At 41.3% G+C, this 19,973-nt stretch overlaps 1 protein-coding gene across 1 annotated transcript; it reads left to right on the top strand.

Moving 5' to 3' along the window:
• The first annotated feature begins 5,109 nt into the window (after window positions 1-5,109).
• Window positions 5,110-19,663, top strand: MAPK1IP1L (mitogen-activated protein kinase 1 interacting protein 1 like). Its single transcript, XM_066344712.1, has 4 exons — window positions 5,110-5,293; window positions 14,012-14,033; window positions 14,655-15,359; window positions 17,056-19,663. Exons 2-4 carry the CDS (start codon window positions 14,016-14,018, stop codon window positions 17,065-17,067), a joined length of 735 nt encoding a protein of 244 aa, XP_066200809.1. The 5' UTR covers window positions 5,110-5,293; window positions 14,012-14,015; the 3' UTR covers window positions 17,068-19,663.
• The last annotated feature ends 310 nt before the right edge of the window (window positions 19,664-19,973 follow it).

The raw sequence follows: 19,973 nt of genomic DNA, 5'->3' as shown, positions 1-19,973 counted from the left end.
ACCCGGGCCATCTTTGCTCCAACGGAGCCTTGGCTGCGGGAGGGGAAGAGAGAGACAGAGATGAAGGGGGGGGGGGGGGTGGAGAAGCAAATGGGCGCTTCTCCTGTGTGCCCTGGCCGGGAATCAAACCCGGGTCCCCCGCACGCCAGGCCGACGCTCTACCACTGAGCCAACCGGCCAGGGCCTTGTTTTTTTTTTTTTTCAATTCAAGATTTGTGGCAACCCTGTGTCGAGCAAGTCTTCTGGCACCTTTTTTCTAACAGCATACGCATATTTTGTGTCTCTATGTCATATCTTGTGATTTAGTATTTCAAACTTTATTATATTTGTTATGATGATTTGTGATGTGATCTTTGTCAAGGCTCAGCCAATGGTTAGCATTTTTTAGCAATAAATATTTTTTAATTAAGGTATATACTTCTTAGACCTTATGCTATTGCACACTTAATACAGCATATTGTAAACCAACTTTTATATGACTGGGAACACAAAAAATTCATGTGACTACTTTATTTCAATATTCGCGTTATTGCAGTGGTCTGGAATTGAACCTACAATATCTCCATGGTATGCCTGTAATCACTGTGCAGTGGTTATAAACAAATTGAAACTTCTAGACTAGAGAAAGTGTAAAACTCAAGGAAGGTTACTTAAATTGTGCTAACTTTGCTAGAATTGGATAAATTCTGTATAAGCCAAGTATCAACTTGATATACATTTGAATATACAGAGTTTAAGTAATGACTTCACAAAGATATTAATACCTTTGTCAGTGAGGCTTGTGTGATCCATCCCTTACCAAAAAGAAGGCTGTTGCCATTTTTATTTCAAATCTGAAGATGATTGTTTCTTGGATGTGAGTTCAAATAAATTGATCTTAATAAATTTTGATTTCCTCTTAATTAAAACTTCATATATAAAAACTAAAGTCTTTGCCTGACCAGGCGGTGGTGCAGTGGATAGAGCATCGGACTGGAATGCGGAGGACCCAGGTTTGATACCACGAGGTTTCCAGCTTGAGCGGGGGCTCATCGGATTTGAGCAAAACTCATCAGCTTGAACCCAAGGTCGCTGGTTCGAGCAAGGGGTTACTCGGTCTGCTGAAGGCCTACGGTCAAGGCACATATGAGAAAGCAATCAATGAACAACTAAGGTGCCACAACGAAAAACTGATGATTGATGCTTCTCATCTCTCTCAGTTCCTGTCTATCCCTATCTATCCCTCTCTCTGTCTCAAAACAAAACAAAACCACTAAAGTCTTTGTATTTTGTATTTTTTTTTAAAAACAGTGTAGGCCTTTACCTCACAGTCCTTAGATTCTGAAAAAGAAGTTTAAAAATTACGTGTTTTTTTTTTTATTTATTGATTTTTTAGAGAGGAGTGAGAGAGAGAGACAGAGAGAGAGAGAAGGGGGGAGCAGGAAGCTTCGATTCCCATATGTGCCTTGACCAGGCAAGCCCAAGGTTTCGAACCGGCGACCTTAGTGTTCCAGGTCAACGCTTTATCCCACTGCGCCACCACAGGTCAGGCCAAAAATTACATATTCTTACACATTTTCTAATTTATATACTTTTCAGTTTTTAGTGTGTCATTCTGGGTCTTCCAGAATCAGATGTCAAGATGTGATTAAAAGTGCAAGAGATTGGCCCTGGCCAGTGGCTCAGTGGTAGAGCTTCGGCCTGGCGTGCAGGAGTCCCGGGTTTGATTCCTGGCCAGGGCACACAGGAGAGGTGCCCATCTGCTTCTCCACCCCTCCCCCTCTCCTTCCTCTCTGTCTCTCTCATCCCCTCCCGCAGCCAAGGCTCCATTGGAGCAAAGTTGGCCCGGGCGCTGAGAATGGCTCTGTGGCCTCTGCCTCGGGCATTAGAATGGCTCTGGTTGCAACCAAGCGACAATGGGCAGAGCATCGCCCCCTGGTGGGTGTGCCGGGTGAATCCCGGTCGGGTGCATGCAGGAGTCTGTCTGACTGCCTCCCATTTGGGTAGATAAAATGTATTGTGCTCACTTTGTTAAAGATAACACCAGGAGGCCGTTGCCCAGGTGATATTAATGTGTGTTGGGGTGGGCTAAAGGCAGGCAGAATCCTTGTAGCCTGGGGCTTGGTTTTGGGATTAAGCCTTTCCTACCCTTTTTGATGTGGGGTGGTGCAATCCAATCATGCCTCAGAAGGTGACTTTGGGTTGGAGACTTCCCTACTTTGTATATTGTATTAGAGGTTGTGAAGCTACAGTATAAAGTGGGGGCAAAACGGGAGTTTGCCCTCTTGGTTCCTGAGGTTAGCATGAGAGAGCAGAGAGGGTAGAGCCAGCAGCGGGAGGAGGCCACGTGGAGGAGGCCAGGAAAAGCAGCCAAGATGGCGGAGTGCTGAGTGAGATGCCAGTTTGTACAGTTTGTATCTGGGACAAGGAAGGAGATGGGGAACTGAGGAGAATAGGCTGGTGAGCTAGAAACCTTTGATTCTAGGAAACTCGGATAAGTCAGTGGCTTTGTGAGCACTGAATGTGATTGGGTTTTGGAGCCCAGTGTGTGTTTTTACTTGCCTGCCGGGTGCAAGCTAGGATTAAAGACTATGGCCCACCAGTTTGTGGCTCCGTTGTTTCCTTACCAACTGTCCGAATCCAATGCGAACCTGCATGGGCCGGGCTGCTTTGATTCTGGCCCTGGCCGTGGCTCCTGGCTTTACACTCCCCGTTTCGAACTTCAGAAAAATAAAAACAAATTTTAAAAAGTGCAAGAGATTTATTGGCGTGAGGGTGGGCAGGGATATCTAGGAAGGATAAAGGTGAATGTAGCTGGAGAAGGTGAAGTCTTCATACCATATTACAGGTCTTACATCTGTGAAAGAAATGGAAGGATTTAATTGTATGGGCTTCAGACTTTGTGCAGTTTTAAAAGAGCTAGCTAGATGGTGATTTAGTTCCCAAGCAAATGTTGCCTGTACAAGCCAACAATGGACAGGAATGACCTAGGGCTAGAATTACCATCCTGCTCAGATAATTGGCTGGGAAAATGGGAGAGGCTGGAAGGTGTAACTCTGATACCAACAATCAAGATTAGGGTAATGTTACACAAAATTTATTTCGACCAAAAAAACTCAGTAACGAGAAAAAATAATTTGGTGCAACATTTTAAAATCAGAATGCAAAAAACAAAACAACAACAACAAAAAAACACTTTGATGAGTAAAATATTTTAAAGATAATAGTCACTGACTTGTGTTATATAGCCTCAGGCTTCCTTACTGCTCCACAAGAAACTGCTGTTTCACTGCCTCCTATGAGAGCTGGTTAGGTTGTTTAGACTAGTGATACCATTTTTCAAAGACCACTGCCCTTAACCGAAAATATGCCTTCCCCAGGCTTGTGTTGTTGAAGTTCCTCTGTAGCTCATTTTTCGGTATGAAAATTATGTGTGCTGTGCCACAGATCCAGAGGTAAGTCTTCGTTTAAGTAGTCTACATTAAAGCGCCCATCCACTGACCCACCATCAGCTTACACAAAGGAAAGTGCTGTAAGAATATTGCATACTTTTGTATATAAAACATTTTTCGTATATATTTTGCACACCATATAATTACGGCATCATACAGGGGTCCCCAAACTTTTTACATAGGGGGCCAGTTCACTGTCCCTCAGACAGTTGGAGGGCCGCCACATACAGTGCTCCTCCCACTGACCACCAATGAAAGAGGTACCCCTTCAAGGAGGTGTAGCGGGGGGGGGGGGCGGATAAATGGCCTCAGGGGGGTCGCATGCGGCCCGCAGGACATAGTTTGGGGATGCCTGAAGCAGGGTCTTTGATGTCTGGGGCCATGGGTCAATTGTTCAGGGCTAACAAAATATGTACTTAATGGTTTATTCAAAAATGAATGTGGGCCTGACCAGGCGGTGGCTCAGTGGATAGAGCGTGGGACTGGGATGCAGAGGACCCAGGTTCGAGACCCTGAGTTCACCAGCTTGAGTGCTGGCTCATCTGGTTTGAGCAAAGCTCAGCAGCTTGGACTCAAGGTCTCTGGCTCATGCAAGGGGTTACTAGGTCTGCTGAAGGACCACGTCATAGTACATATGAGAAAGCAATCAATGAACAACTAAGGTGTCACAATTCGCAATGAAAAACTAATGATTGATGCTTTTTTTGTTGTTGTTGTATTTTTCTGAAGCTGGAAACCGGGAGGCAGTCAGACAGACTCCTGCATGCCCCCGACCGGGATCCACCCCGCATGCCCACCAGGGGGGCAGTGCTCTGCCCATCTGGGGTGTTGCTCTGTTGCGACTAGAGCCATTCTAGCGTCTGGGGCAGAGGCCAAGGAGCCATCCTTAGCGCCGTGCCAACTCTGCTCCAATGGAGCCTTGGCTGCGGGAGGGGAAGAGAGACAGAGAGGAAGGAGAGGGGGAGGGGTGGAGAAGTAGATGGGTGCTTCTCCTGTGTGCCCTGGCCGGGAATCGAACCCGGGACTCCTGCACCCCAGGCCAACGCTGTACCACTGAGCCAAACAGCCAGGGCCAGATTGGTGCTTCTCACCTCTGCTCCTGTCTGTCCCTGTATATCCCTCTCTCTATCAGTAAACAAAAAAACCCCAAAAAACAAACAAACAAAAAAAACGTGGTTAAAGTATTGATCAGGAAATGTCTGCAAAAACGGCTGTTATTTAGTTAATTTAATATCAATTTGTCAAGCCATTTGCAAACGTCTTCCCTTTCCTGTATTTTTCCTTTAGCTTTCTTTCTCCAAGTCGGGCCGGAGGTCCGAGTCCCCCAGTTGGGCCACATACACAGCGAGCTTCAAGGCTTCGGCTTTAAAAACGGCCCCGCATAGGGAATCTAGAACCTGCCCTCGAGCCATTACAGAAAACAATTTGGAGATTTCCATCAGGCTGGCTGCTACCAACGTCACTAACCACAGGAGTTTCCCCTAAGGGCTCAGAACTCGGGAAAACAGGAGCTTTCCTATCGTCCTCGGGAGAAAACAGCCGCCCGGGGGCGAGCGCGAGGAGCCACCGCGCTGGAGCGCCGGTCGGCCGCAGTCCCACCGAGGGCCTGCCGGGGGCGCGCGCGGGCCGGCCCCGAGGGTAGGGAGGAGCGCCCGTAGGGGCGGTGCGCTCGGCGCTGGCGCTTCCTGTTCCGGCGCCAGGAGGAGGTGCGCGCTGTTGGTGCTGCTTCTGGTGCTGCTGCTTCCGCTGCTGGTGCCATCGTCGTCGCTGCTGTCAGTCAGGCTGCGCTTGGTTCTTCAGCTTTCGGTTTCCTCGGACGCATCGCTGCTTCTACACCTTGCTGCGTGCTCGGATCTTGGCGGGTGAGGCTGCTTCGGCGTAACAGGGGTCACGGCGGGGGACGAGGGAACGTGTCCGAGCGGGAGGCGGGCGCGCTAACGGAGGACCCTCGGGTCGCTCTTCGGAAGCTAAGCGTCCCTTTCCCGTCTTCCTCCGGGCTGCGAGCCGTGTCTCGACCCCACCTCCGGCCCCTGCAGAAGGCGGCAGCGGCGGCGGGTGAGGTCGCGCCTGACGCGTTCCTCCGCGCATGACGTCAGGCCTGGTGGGGGGCGGGGCGGGGAGCGGGCCCGGCCCTTCCCCCACCCCTTGCCTGACGTGCGTGCGTGCGGGCGCGACTCGCTCCGAGGCCGGTTCGCTCCGGTTGCTCCCGGCTCCCTTTGTTCATTTGGCCCTAAACGGCCGCCATCCGCGCGGCGTCAGCCCCGACTTCCCCCCATTCATTAATTTCTAATAAAAGGGAACAGCTAGGCCTGAAGAGATTCTTCTAGGAATCTTAGCCCCTTGTTTAAGGACACGGTCCTGAGACGCAGTGTGACAGTGTTCCGGTCATTCTTACTAGAGGTCTTGCTCGCAAATAAAGCATATTAGACGAATACCCATGGAAACACTATTGAGTTCTGCTAGACTGTATTTTAGCATTAGGAGCGCATATTATGCGTGGTTAGCTTATAAATAGCTGAGCCGTTTTCCTCTTGGAAACTAAGAGTAGTACTTTTACTGTATCAAGATCTTAATGTTGAAGTATCAAACCATACTGACCAGGCCGAAAATTTTTTTTATACCATTATGACTAAAATACTTTTAAACCTGGTGATTTTTAAAGGCCTGTTTTGAAAGCGAACCCCCATTATAGGCGAAGGTAGTCTTCAGAAATCTTTCAGTTCTTTGTTCGGCAGTGTCCACTGGGCAGGAAGAACACTGTTCTGCTGCAGGCGTCTCTGAACCTCCTGGTCAACACTAGGAGGTCTCAGAACATGAGTTGAGCTGCGAATATTGGCGTGTTCTTTTCCTCTATCCTGGAGAAACACAGATCTGTCTCTTAACCAGAATCCTGGGGCCCAGTGTGTTTTGAAATTCAGAAGTCTTTGGGTTTTATCTTCCGATTTTAGGAGGAGGATAAAGTGCGGTCATAACATCCCCGGTAGTGTTGGGGCAGCATCCCTTAATACAGCATTAATATAAATATTTATGCAGCCGTATGTGTGAATTAATGGAAAGTATTATATAAATAGCTTCAGGTCAGGTTTTGACACCAAATAAGTTTTATGCCAAACTTAGCCGATTTTTTTTTTTTTTTTTTTTTTTTTATTATTCATTTTAGAGAGGAGAGGGAGAGACAGAGGGAGAGAGAGAGAGGAGAGACAGAGAGAGAGAAGCGGGGGAGGAGCTGGAAGAATCAACTCCCATATGTGCCTTGACCAGGCAAGCCCAGGGTTTTGAACCGGCGACCTCAGCATTTCCAGGTCGACACTTTATCCACTGCGCCACCACAGGTCAGGCAATTTTTTTTTTTTTCAATTTCTGATAAAGGTTTATGGATCTGTCATAGCGATGGCAAGCGCTAACATTTGTTCAGGTTTTCCGATATGCCAGGCTGTGCCCAAGAGATTTGTTTGCAAATCTGTGAGGTGGATACAGTTCCTGTCTCCTCTTACCTCTGAGGTTTGGGGAGCTCAGCTTATCCAGAGCCAGCCAAAGAAGAGCTGCAGCTTTATCTGGCCAGTCATACTTTCAGCATTCACTCTTTTAACCACATATTGTATGCCCATATACAAAAGAAGTCAAAAGAATATATCTGTTGCCCACCGCTATTTTCCTAGCACTGCTGTTACAGGCTCTTGATTTATGAGTCCTGTTTTGTCTCACATTTCTAGTCCATTGATATAATTGAAGAAACAGGTTCATTCAGGTGAGCTGAGACTGACTGAGCTGTTCAGACCTTGGTCTAAAGCAGGGGTCCCTAAACTTTTTACACAGGGGGCCAGTTCACTGTCCCTCAGACCGTTGGAGGGCCAGACTATAAAAAAAACTATGAACAAGGCCTGACCTGTGGTGGCGCAGTGGATAAAGTGTCGACCTGGAATGCTGAGGTTGCCGGTTCAAAACCCTGGGCTTGCCTGGTCAAGGCACATATGAGAGTTGATGCTTCCTGCTCCTCCCCTCCTTCTCTCTCTCTCTCTCTCTCTCTCTCTCTCCCTCTCTCCTCTCTCTCTCTAATAAAAATGAATAAACAAAATAAAAAATATATATATATAAAAAAAACTATGAACAAATCCCTATGCACACTGCATATCTTATTTTAAAGTAAAAAAACAAAACGGGAACAAATACAATATTTAAAATAAAGAACAAGTAAATTTATTTATTTATTTATTTTTTAAACAAATTTCCTTTTTTTTTTTTTTTTTAATTATTTTTATTTATTTATTCACTTTAGAGGAGAGAGAGAGAGAGAGAGAGAGAGAGGGAGAGAAGGGGGAGGAGCAGGAAGCTTCAACTCCCATATGTGCCTTAACCGGGCAAGCCCAGGGTTTCGAACCGGCAACCCCAGCATTTCCAGGTGGAGCGAGGCTTTACCCACTGCGCCACCACAGGTCAGGCAAGAACAAGTAAATTTAAATCAACAAACTGACCAATATTTCAATGGGAACTATGCTCCTCTCATTGACCACCAGTGAAAGAGGTGCCTCTTCCGGAAATGCGGCGGGGGGCCGGATAAATGGCCTCAGGGGGCTGCAGTTTGGGGACCCCTGGTCTAAAGGCTCTCTGCTGAGCCTTTTTTATCCATCCCTTTTCTATATTCTCACCCACCTTACCTGCTAACACTCCCTACCCACAGATCCTTCTTATCCTCCCTCTTGGATTTTTGCAGAATACTGCTCTTCTTTCCCTAAGGCCTATCCCACCATCTCCTATCCACCGTTGGTCCAGATTGCAGAGGCACCACTTCTCAGGATTCCTTCCGTGACCCTCCCTTCCTTAATTCCTTTAGGAACTCTTGAAGTATTCCCTTTGGTACCCTGTGCTTACCCCATGTAAAATTTAAACTCCACAAGACTGAACTCCTGAAATGATTACTGCATGCAATGCTATTCATTTTCCAAAGCCCAACACAGTGCTTAGCACCTAGGTTCTAAGAAATAGCTGAATAAACGTAGACAATATGGCTGACAGGAGGTTGATGAAAAAGTTATTTTTTAAATTACATTTTTAAAGACATTTAAAATGTTCAAAAACTTTCAAATCCCCACTTTCTTGAGTTACCCGAATATAGAATAGATAAAAGAGCCAACACTAAAAACTATCAGACATTTTAATTCAAAATTTATATTTTCAATACAATATATTACCATCATCCACCCCAACTAAACATATTCAAGTAAAAATGCTGATTTCTCTTAATAAACATCTTACATGTCTGTAGTACTTTATAGATTATGAAATGTTACTCTATCTGTGAAGTAATAGGAATTATAACTGATTGGCAGATGAAAACGTCTCTGGTTACGCTTGCCTTTCTCAAAAGACTCATTTAAAAGGAAGGATGTCCAAGTTTCTTAACTAAGTTGTCGCAAGCTGTTTATTACGCCCAACACAATTTGGTGGCCTTTTGAAATATTTCTTGTCTAGTAGTCAACTAGTAATTTATGGAGTTCAGCTTTCTTAAACCTTCCTGTGATTGAATTTCCATTTTTTACTCTAAAGGCCACAGAAGTTACAGAAATGTGTTACTTTTTTAGTGTATGTTAAAAGAAATTTTGTGCTCTCTTTTAAATTACTATTCTTGCTGCTCATAAAATAATTCTTCAGATGATGGTGAAAATTTTGGAAGGAAAAGCTTCAGATTATTTCAAGAAGGGGGGGGTCTTTCTTGATTACACTTTTTTTTTTTTTTTTTTTACCAGTTTAGGGTTACTTTGGCTGCTTCTTAATAATTAGTAGAATCCAGATGCTTTGAAATGGTTGTTCAGAGAATCTAAATTTCATTTTAACATTCTGCAACTCTTCTTGTATTGAGACACTGTCCTGCTCGATTTTTTACCTCTTTATGATGAACGTATTCCCCAAAATGTAAATTGGAATGTTTCCAATTAACTAGAGCTTGAGCACTGTTCATTCTAGGCTTGGAGGGCAGGTCACTTCATTGTGGAGCGATGTAAAACAGGAAGTGACCTATTTCTAGTTCCTTTGATCAAAGCTTCATTGTTTTAATGATAAGATTCTAGTACTTCCTCTAATTGCCAGGATTTTATTTTGAATTTTAAAATTTGAAAGAATTATAAATCTGTTTAATACTGTTAACTTATGGGATAACGTATTTTTATGAAATTCTGTGACTAGGTAACTTTATATCACACACATGTATGGTTTTCAAAAGCTAAGAGGTAAAAGAATAATTCTGAAAATCTGAACATCAAGACAATATGAAATTGAATTGATTGCTTTGTTCTCCCTTTTTTTGCTCCAGAATTAATATGAACTTTGATAGAGAACCATTGTCTATTTCAGAAAGGCTCACTATTTGAAAAACATGTTGTAGTCTTATATGGACTTTAAACTTGTCATTCACTGGTAAAGTTTCTTCAGGTGTTAGTCCTAAGAATTTACTATTGTGTGAGTGACATTTTAGTATAATACAGACCTTAACTTAGGAATGAATGGATAATTGTGTCAAGATGTGGGGGTTTTCTTTTTATTCTTTTTCTTTCTTTTTTTTTTTTTTTTTACAGAGACAGAGGGAGAGTTAGAGAGAGGGATAGATAGGAACAGACAGACAGGAACGCAGAGAGATGAGAAGCATCAATCATTAGTTTTTTGTTGTGGCATTTTAGTTGTTCATTGATTGCTTTCTCATGTGCCTTGACCGTGGGGCTACAGCAGACCGAGTAACCCCTTGCTTGTGCCAGCGACCTTGGGTCCAAGCTGGTGAGCTTTGCTCAAACCAGATGAGCCCGCCCTCAAGCTGGTGACCTTGGGGTCTTGAACCTGGTCCTCTGCATCCCAGTCCGATGCTCTGTCCACTGCGCCACCACCTGGTCAGGCTCTTTCCTTTTTTTTTTTTTTTTTTGTATTTTTCCGAAGTTGGAAATGGGGAGGCAATCAGACAGACTCCTGCATGCGCCCTACGGGGATCCACCCGGCATGCCCATCTGGGGCATCGCTCTGTTGCAACCAGAGCCATTCCAGCGTCTGAGGCAGAGGCCATAGAGCCATCCTCAGTGCCCGGGCCAACTTTGCTCCAGTGGAACCTTGGCTGCGGGAGGGGAAGAGAGAGACAGAGAGGAAGGAGAGGGGGAGGAGTGGAGAAGCAGATGGGTGCTTTTCCTGTGTGCCCTGGCTGGGAATTGAACCCGGGACTCCTGCGTGCCAGGCCGATGCTCTACCACTGAGCCAACCGGCCAGGGCCTCTTTCTATTCTTAAAAAGCAAGGTTATAATAGTTGTGACTTAGTAGGTCTCGTGTTCTGTTTCTTTAACATTATTTATGATAACAATTGCAAGGATGGATCAACACTAAAAGATATATATGTAATTAACTGTTGATAGAGTCAAATGAGAAAAAACTAAGAGCAGCTCATTAGAAGCCAAAAGATCTTCTGAAGAAATTTAATGTCTTTTTCATTTTCTTGTAATTCGCAAAATAGGAATAAATATAGCAATATAAACATAAAGAGAAACTTCTTTAATGTAATTGTTTGAATCTCAAACTAAAAATCGGAATCAACTTAAACATTAGAAGCCATTCCCAGGAGAGTTCTGTGTACTCTCACTATTTAACTTTTCTTTATTGTTTAAGTCCTAGTTGATGCAAAAGAGAAAGATAAAAATATGGAAAAGAGAAGGTAAAATTATTTTTTGCAAATACTTTAATTCTTTCCCGGGAATCACAGGGAATTATCTGAGAAACTTTCAAGAATAAAATAATTCAGTAATTCTCTGCTCACAAAAGTAATACACTAAAAATTTATAAAAAGCCTTTCTCATATATGATCAACCCATTAGAAAATACAGCGAGCCTGACCAGGCAGTGGCGCAGTGGATGGAGCGTCGGACTGGGATGTGGAGGACCCAGGTTCGAGACTCTGAGCTCTCCAGCTTGAGCACTGGCTCATCTGGTTTGAGCACGGCTCATCAGCTTGGACCCAAGGTCGCTGGCTTGAGCAAGGGTTTACTCGGTCTGCTGAAGGCCCACGGTCAAGGCACATATGAGAAAGCGATCAATGAACAACTAACGTGTCGCAACGAAAAACTGATGATTAGATACTTCTCATCTCTCTCCATTCCTGTCTATCCCTCTCTCTGACTCTCTGTCTCTGAAAAAAAAAAAAAAAATACAGCGAAAGAAAAGAGCCAATATTATAAACACAAGAAAAGCTTTATCAGTTAGAAATCTGTCTCGCAAGAAATGTGTAGGCAACATGATTTTTAAAAACTACTGAGTGGTAAGACAGTTATAAAAACTAAGACTACATATCTTGTTGTTGAATGAGAAGGTTTGATATTTTAAATCTATCATATGTCCTCTAAATTAATTGGTAAATATAATACAATTCCAACCAAAACAGCAACATATTTTTTTTAGAATTTTTTTTACAAAATGACCTGGAAAACATGAGAATATTCGAGAAAATCTGAAAAAAAGAACTGTAATCGTAGGGCAGCTGGTGTTAAAATTTATCAAAAATTAAAGTTGACATAATTAAAATAGAGTTATACGTTGCAGATCAGTAGAAAAGAATAGTCCAAAATACTGCGGAAAATGATGGAGGCCTGCTGGTAAAGAGGCTTAGTTCTGGAGTGGGACTGCGTCTGGGTTCGAACCCCTGCTCTGTGACCTTGAACAGCTTAATTTAGTAAGCCTTTCTTCACCTGTAAGCTGGCTGTGGTGATAGAACTTGCATTTGTAGGGCTCTGGGGCTATTAAATGAGATTGTGCACTTAGCATGGTGCCTGTTCCATCGATGTTCAATAAATACTAGTTGTTAATAGCGGTAGAATGTGTTCAAGGTATAAAGGTAGCTTGTCAGATGGGTTGAGAAAGGATAGATTATTCAGTAATTTTGTTTGGAAGAACAGAAAGTTTAAACAAATTCAACCATAAAAATATACTATAAGAAAGCATAGGTTAAATTTTTTGTAAACTCAGAGTAGACAAGGCATTTGTAAAACAGAAGCCCCATGTAGTTTGGAAAGATTGATGTTTGGTTACACAGAATTTAAAACATTTGGGCCTGACCTGTGGTGGCACAGTGGATAAAGCATCGACCTGGAAATGCTGAGGTCGCTGGTTCGAAACCCTGGGCTTGCCTGGTCAAGGCACATATGGGAGTTGATGCTTCCAGCTCCTCCCCCCTTCTCTCTCTCTGTTTCTCTCCCTCTCTCTCTCCTCTCTAAAAAAAATGAATAAGTAAAAAAATTAAAAAATATTAAAAAAAAAGAATTTAAAACATTTGTATCCTGTAGAAGGAACTTGGGATAATTTTTTTTGTTTTTTTGTCTCTCTCTTAAAAAGCTTTTTGTTTTTAGAAATACGTGTATTACTAAGTAGTAAAATTATCAAGGGCAAAAGAGTACAATACTGTCTTACTCTGTTTATATCAGGGGTCCCCAAACTATGGCCCACAGCCGGATGCGGCCCCCTGAGGCCATTTATCTGGCCCCCTCCGCACTTCCGGAAGGGGCACCTCTTTCATTGGTGGTCAGTGAGAGGAGCATAGTTTCCATTGAAATACTGGTCAGTTTGTTGATTTAAATTTACTTGTTCTTTATTTTAAATATTGTATTTGTTTCCGTTTTGTTTTTTTACTTTAAGATATGTGCAGTGTGCATAGGGATCTGTTCATAGTTTTTTTATAGTCCGGCCCTCCAACGATCTGAGGGACAGTGAACTGGCCCCCTGTGTAAAAAGTTTGGGGACCCCTGGTTTATATGAAGTCAAAGAACAAGCAAAAACTAAGAAAGATTGCTGGATGGGAAGGGGAGTTGATTGTTAAGGAGCATGAGTAAACCTCTCTCTTGGACACAGACGCTTGTCAGAGCTAATTGTCTGAACACTTAAGATCTTGCATTTTATTGTGTTAATATATACTCCAGTTTAAAAAAATTGATAAAAGTGGTCCAAGGACATGAGCAAATTTACAGAAAATAAGTATTAAAGATGCTCTACTTTCTACTTAAAGACATCTAAGTTAAAACAAGATGCCAGTTTTTAATCTACTATAATTGAAAATGATTTGTATATTTAACAATATCCAGTGGTGAAGAGAAGTTAGAAGGAAGATAGGCAGTGTAAATTGGCAAGGGATTTTTAGATTGGCATGGACTTTTGAGATGGAATTTAGATAACTACCTGTTTCCTGGAAATTTTACTTCTAGTACTTTTTCCTGGTGATAAACTCACAAAGATATGTTATGGTTAGACATGTTAACTCTATCATTGTTTCAAACGCAAAATGCAAACAAACCTAAATGGAAACCCAAATCAGTGTGTAAACTAAATTATGGATCACTTATGCAACCAGTAAAAAAGGATGAAATTGATAGAGCTATATGAACTGTTACAGAAATGTTTCCTATATAAAGAAAAAACACTTCACACGAGTGATTAAGATTCCATTTAAGTAAAAATAATATATGCATAGAAAGTTCCTTAAAGACTATATAAGAAATAGTAAACACTGGTTTTGAAATATTCCTTCTTCCTTTCTTTTTCTTTTTTCCTTTCTTTCCGTTTGTTTTTAGGAAAATGTCTGATGAATTTTCGGTAAGTTGATGCATTTATTCTTTATAAATGTTTTAGCTCTTAAGAAAACATAGTCCTAACAGTAGTAGGCCATAAGTCTTTCAATTTAAAAGAAATGCTTTCTGTGATTCTTGGTGGTTATGGGGGTATGTGTTTTGTTAGGTTATTTGCCTTAATTTACTTATATATAACATTTGAAAATACATTTTAAAATATTTCAGTATGAATCCTTAAGTTAAAAGTTTTCTAAGTATTGTGTTCTCTTTTAACTTCATATTAGTAATAGCCAGTATTCATTGAAAATTAAATACCAGGCACTGTGTTAACTGCATTACATAAATTATCCCATTTAAGCTTATTCCTAAAACTTATTTGAAAATGAGAAAGCTAAAGCTCAGAGAAGGTAAAGCAATTTAAATCCACAGTGTATTTATTAGCTGTATTTAGAAACCTTTAGCTTCTCTGAGGAATTTGCATTGTAAAGTTGATAGTCAAGGTAACCACTCAAGTTTTTTATTAAATGAATTAATTGTTTTTAACTGAACAGCTTGGCTTTTGAAGATGTTACAGAGGTTTATAGTCATGTTTGGTGTAATTTATTCCCAAATAAGATCAGTAAAACATGCCTTTTTTGTATTCCAGTTGGCAGATGCGCTACCTGACCACTCCCCTGCCAAAACCTCTGCTGTGAGCAATACAAAACCTGGCCAACCTCATCAAGGCTGGCCAGGCTCCAACCCTTGGAATAACCCAAGTGCTCCACCTTCTGTGCCATCTGGACTCCCACCAAGTGCAACACCCCCTTCTGTGCCTTTCGGACCAGCACCAACAGGAATGTATCCCTCTGTGCCTCCCACTGGACCACCTCCAGGACCCCCAGCACCCTTTCCTCCTTCTGGACCGTCGTGCCCCCCACCTGGTGGTCCTTATCCAGCCCCAACTGTGCCAGGTCCTGGCCCCACAGGGCCATATTCTACACCAAATATGCCCTTTCCCGAGCTTCCACGACCATATGGTGCACCCACTGATCCAGCTGCAGCTGGTCCATTAGGTCCATGGGGATCCATGTCTTCTGGACCTTGGGCACCAGGGATGGGAGGGCAGTATCCTACCCCTAATATGCCATATCCATCTCCAGGGCCATATCCTGCACCCCCTCCCCAAGCACCAGGGGCAGCGCCACCTGTGCCGTGGGGCACTGTGCCACCAGGAGCCTGGGGACCACCAGCACCATATCCTGCCCCTGCAGGATCCTATCCCACCCCAGGACTCTACCCCACTCCCAGTAATCCTTTTCAAGTGCCTTCAGGACCTTCCGGTGCTCCACCCATGCCTGGTGGCCCCCATGTGAGTGTTTAATTTGTTACTTAACATGCACTAATAGTCACATAAGCACAACTGAAAATTATTTGTCTCCAGTTTGGGAGAGATTAGAAAGCTTTTAAAACTTACCAAAATAAGGTGGGTGGGTATGTATAAAGAGTAAATGTCAAATTTCAGGTAAAGTATTTAAAATAATGAAAACACAAGTTATGTATTCCTGGTACTAAAAATAGAAAAACTTTCCAGCCGAAGACTTTGTAATTTAGTAAGCTGTGTCCTCAACAGCATCCTTGAGGCGGTCAACTCAGAGATGCATTATATTAGACTTTTTAAAAACATTTTTCGATAATGTTTTGTAGCATCACACCAAAGCAGAGTTCAATAAAACAATCTCTGGCTTAATCTAGTGATAGATTTTTTTCCAGTTATAGTAGACATTCAAAAGTATAACAAAAGCTTCAAATGAGTCCAGCGTCACTTTTTTTTTTTAGGAAGCATAGGTGATGAATCAGTGTTTTCCAGTTTATTTTTGTGTAACATTTATACACAAAATTTAATTCTATTAGAAACAGAGACCTGGGGTGATTGACACACAATACATTATAGATAATGTATTATAAAATTGTGTACCTGAAACATATATATATTTAAAATTTTTTTTTAAATTGAGAGGCAGGGAAGCAGAGACAGACTCCTGCGTGTGCCCCAACCATGATCCACCTGGCAAGCCCCCTACAGGGTAGTGTTCTGTTGCTCAGCAACTGAGCTATTTTAGTGCCTGAGGTGAGTCCATGGAGCCATCCTCAGTGCTTGGGGCCAAGTTGCTCAGACTGTTGGAGCGATGGCTGGGAAGAGAGAGAGGAAAGAGAGAAAAGGGAGGGGTGGAGAAGCAGATGGGCACTTCTCCTGTGTGCCCTGACTCAGAATCAAACCCAGAACTGCCAGGCTGACACTCCACTGCTGTGTTTTGGCCAGGGCCAAAACCTTTATATTTTAATTAACCAGTATCAACCCAAGTAAGTCAATAAAAAGGAAAAAAGTTTTAAATACAAAAAAATATATATAGGCTTTATACCATAAAATACAGAGTTTGAAAGAAACCAGACCAAAGAGATGCTTACCAGAGGTAGATTTTTAGAGCATCCAGGGCAGTGAATATGTAATATTGCCCAACTTTCAAGCAGCGCTTCATGGTGTTTTTCAGCTAAGGGGTTGTTAGATTCTTAGCAACATTCAGCTCAAGATTCTACCACTGTTCTAAATGATCAATTATGTATATAACACTTTATGCTTTACTGTTTGTTAGCCAAACTAGAATAGGGTTGACACCTTAGTTGAGGAGCCTGTCTTGGGCATATAGCCAAATAGAAAAGCACCCCTTTTCTCCCATGAAGTAAGCCAAGTAAATACTCAGACACAGTCAAGATTATCCTTGAAGGGAAAATACCTCTTTACTCTTAAAAAAATAACCAGTCAGATTTCCAGTTAGATTAACCAAACATCCACGTCAACTGTAAGAAAATCTTCACTGCCCCCAAAGTTTCCTTTTATTAATGTAACTTACTATATATATTCTCTGTAAAAATTATAAATGTTATGCCAAAATACATGAGACAATTTACTGTTTGAATTTATTAAGCAATAAGTTTAAACCACAGCCAGGAGTTAATAAACTCCGTTTACAAAATCTAGAGGTTTACTTTTTCTTTTTCTATTGCAGTCTTACCATTAAGTTAATGGATGAAGAGATGACGCTTTGCTTTTTGAAGTACATATATATGCACATGAATGCATATATAAAAATTGCTGGTTTCACTATTAGAGGGCATTCATGAAAGAACAACTCTTGCACCCCTCAGAAGATACCTGCCTCCTGTACTTGGATGTATAATGTATCAGATGGATACAATCAGATAAAAATGTAAAAGTAAATCATTCAAATGTGATTTTTATTCAGTTTCTATGGGAAGTTAAAATAAGTATATTGAATAGCTCTGATATAATTTGTTTAAAACAAGTTTTGGATTTGTTTAAATTATGAAACTACACACTTAAAAATCTAAGATGATGTAGATTATTAGACTCTGCAACCTCATTGGCAAGTTATTTCAAGTATTTTTTATAATCACTTTTTCCCTAAATAAACACACTTTGAAAATATTCACATTGTCATAATTTAAACAAATGATGCCTTTCAACATCTTGAGCAGCTCCATCTGTAGAATAAATAAACCTAGTCCTCTTGAGGTTATGTTTTGAATATACATTTTAAAACTGGCAGTGATTACTGTCAGCTGTTGAGTTTATTAGGCAGGATTCATTTTTATCCTTGAGATTTTTAGTAAAAACTTTCATTTTGAGTTCCACTTGATTTTTACTTTTAGCCAAATGGGTCAAACAGCTCTAAAATCTGCCATTTTTGGAACATTTTCTTTCTAATACAGGCCAATGTGTATGTAAATTATGCTCTTCAAGAATTGATGATTTCCGTATCACTTTAGAATAGATTGAAATGTCCATATTGCTTTAGGAAGAGCTCAAGTAAGAAAATAATTCTCTCCTTTGTCTTGAACCTCAAATTAAAGGAAACCTTGGGACTTGCTTCATAGTGACAAACAGTTTGCATTCCCACAGAACACTCTGCCCCCAGACCATTTCTTGTACCCCCTTCTCCCTCGGTTTTTGAGCACAACCCTTAATTCCTCCCTGATACGGAAAACTGGCACACTCTAGAGGTCTGTCATAAACACATATAGCAGTTATGTTCAGAAACCTTAATCACAGGCATGACTGTTCCTTTGTACAAGTGAGATTGGAATATGTATGTCTTTCAGAGTCTGGTTAAGCTATGTCATTGTCTCTTGCATAGTGACCTGGATCTGTATTAGGCTGACGGTTCAGTTCTGTATTTACTGACAGGTAAATAGGTAGAAATAAGTGCCATCCTTAAAAATTATCCTCTGACACTGAAAATAAAGTGTAGATCTGTGCAGTTGAGTTTCAAGAAGTGTGATTGTATTACAAGTGTTTGTAACCACCGAAATAGTTGCAAGTAGTTTCTCAGCACCTTATTCAAATCAAGATTCTTAATTTTAGGGTCCAGCCAACCCATGTTATTTGTGAAATAACATTTTGGAATTTAATGTAGCCATTGGGTTGCTAAAATGTATTATGAGTTTCTTCAGTATAGGATAGGTTTATGCCATAGCTCTTATTTTTGCTTAGAAATAAAACATTTGGTAGTTTATTTCTCTTATAGTTAAAATGTCAAAAATGCCAAATGCTGCCAATTTAATGGTTTGATAGCTACCTCTTTCTAAGAAAACAAGATGGTCACCTTTGGGAGGAGTATTTTATACCTCCTTTTTAAGTAGATGACATTCAAGCTTCCAGAATTGAAACTAATATCGTTAGGTATTTTCAGACTGGTGAATGTTGTTAGACAGTTCTAACATAGTGGCACAAGTGGTCTTTTTATCTTTCACTTCTTTGCAAGGCCAAGTGGCAGCTATCTACAGCACTTGGACTCTGTTGCCAAAGTAGTCTCCAATTTACAAGGCGGGCAGCCTTAGAAGGTGACCTCTCTTAAATTATTAGTATCATGTCAGCTAACTCTGGAGGCATAGATAATAGGGAAAGTGACATGGCAGCAAAGATCTCTCTCTGTCTATTTTGGTTCTCCTGCATTAGAATAAGTTGGCAAATCTGGCTTTAGATGTGGTATTTGATGTAAGTTTGCGAGTGTAATTAAGGAGCCCTTTTATTATCAGAGAAAATATTTTGTTAAAGGATTTGAAGGACCATGAACACAAGATTTGAAATTACTGTTCCCAGTGAGTATATTAACTTTGCTAGTGACTCATACTGCTAATTGTAATTGTGCCCTCGACCAGTGGTTTTCCAACCGCCAGCCTGCGGACCAGTCCCTGAAGAGTTAACCATGCTAATATTTTATGAAGATTAGGTGACAGGTGGCTGAAATCACTGCCCTAGACAGTTCAGTGACTTTCCAACTGATATTTAGTGGTTGTTGGTTTTTTCTTTTTTTTTTTTAGGGAAGATTTATATTTGTAATTCTTTAGAGCATCAGTTCTCAAGTCGGGAAAAGTGTCTCAATTCTCAACAGTACTCTGAGCTGAAAGTATTTCAGGTTCAGGGTGGAGTTAAAATCAGAAGCTTCAATGGAAGCATCTAAGGAAGATTTCTCTTTTTTACAAGGCAATAATTTACTTTCAAAAATGTTATGCTAAAATGAGTTTATGGAAGACTAATTATCAAGTATGTTTGGTCTTAAGGGACTGTGAGGTATGGAATGGCTAGCATTTGGACTTTAAGAGCAAAAATTTTAAAATAAATTTGGAGATAATTGAGATATGTTGAATAGTGTTTCTGGAGTTGGAATGTTAGACTTTACAATGTTGAATCTAAAAAAGATAATGAAAAATTAGAATATAGACTTTATATTCACACACTCAGTTCTCAAGAATGAAGGTTCCCTAAAAGGATTTTAAAAATACCTTGGCTTGTCTGTCTGGACTCAGCCTGATCCCTCTTCATGCCCAAGGAGGGCTGTTTACAGCTCTAACTACACAGCCCTGTTCTGTTTAAAGTTGTATATTGATGATTCAGAAACAGACA

This window comes from Saccopteryx leptura, chromosome 6 (assembly GCF_036850995.1).
Source record: "Saccopteryx leptura isolate mSacLep1 chromosome 6, mSacLep1_pri_phased_curated, whole genome shotgun sequence".
Lineage (NCBI taxonomy): Eukaryota > Metazoa > Chordata > Mammalia > Chiroptera > Emballonuridae > Saccopteryx > Saccopteryx leptura.
The sequence above is the reverse complement of the archived record's forward strand: the minus strand, read 5'-3'. Positions and strand labels throughout refer to the sequence as shown.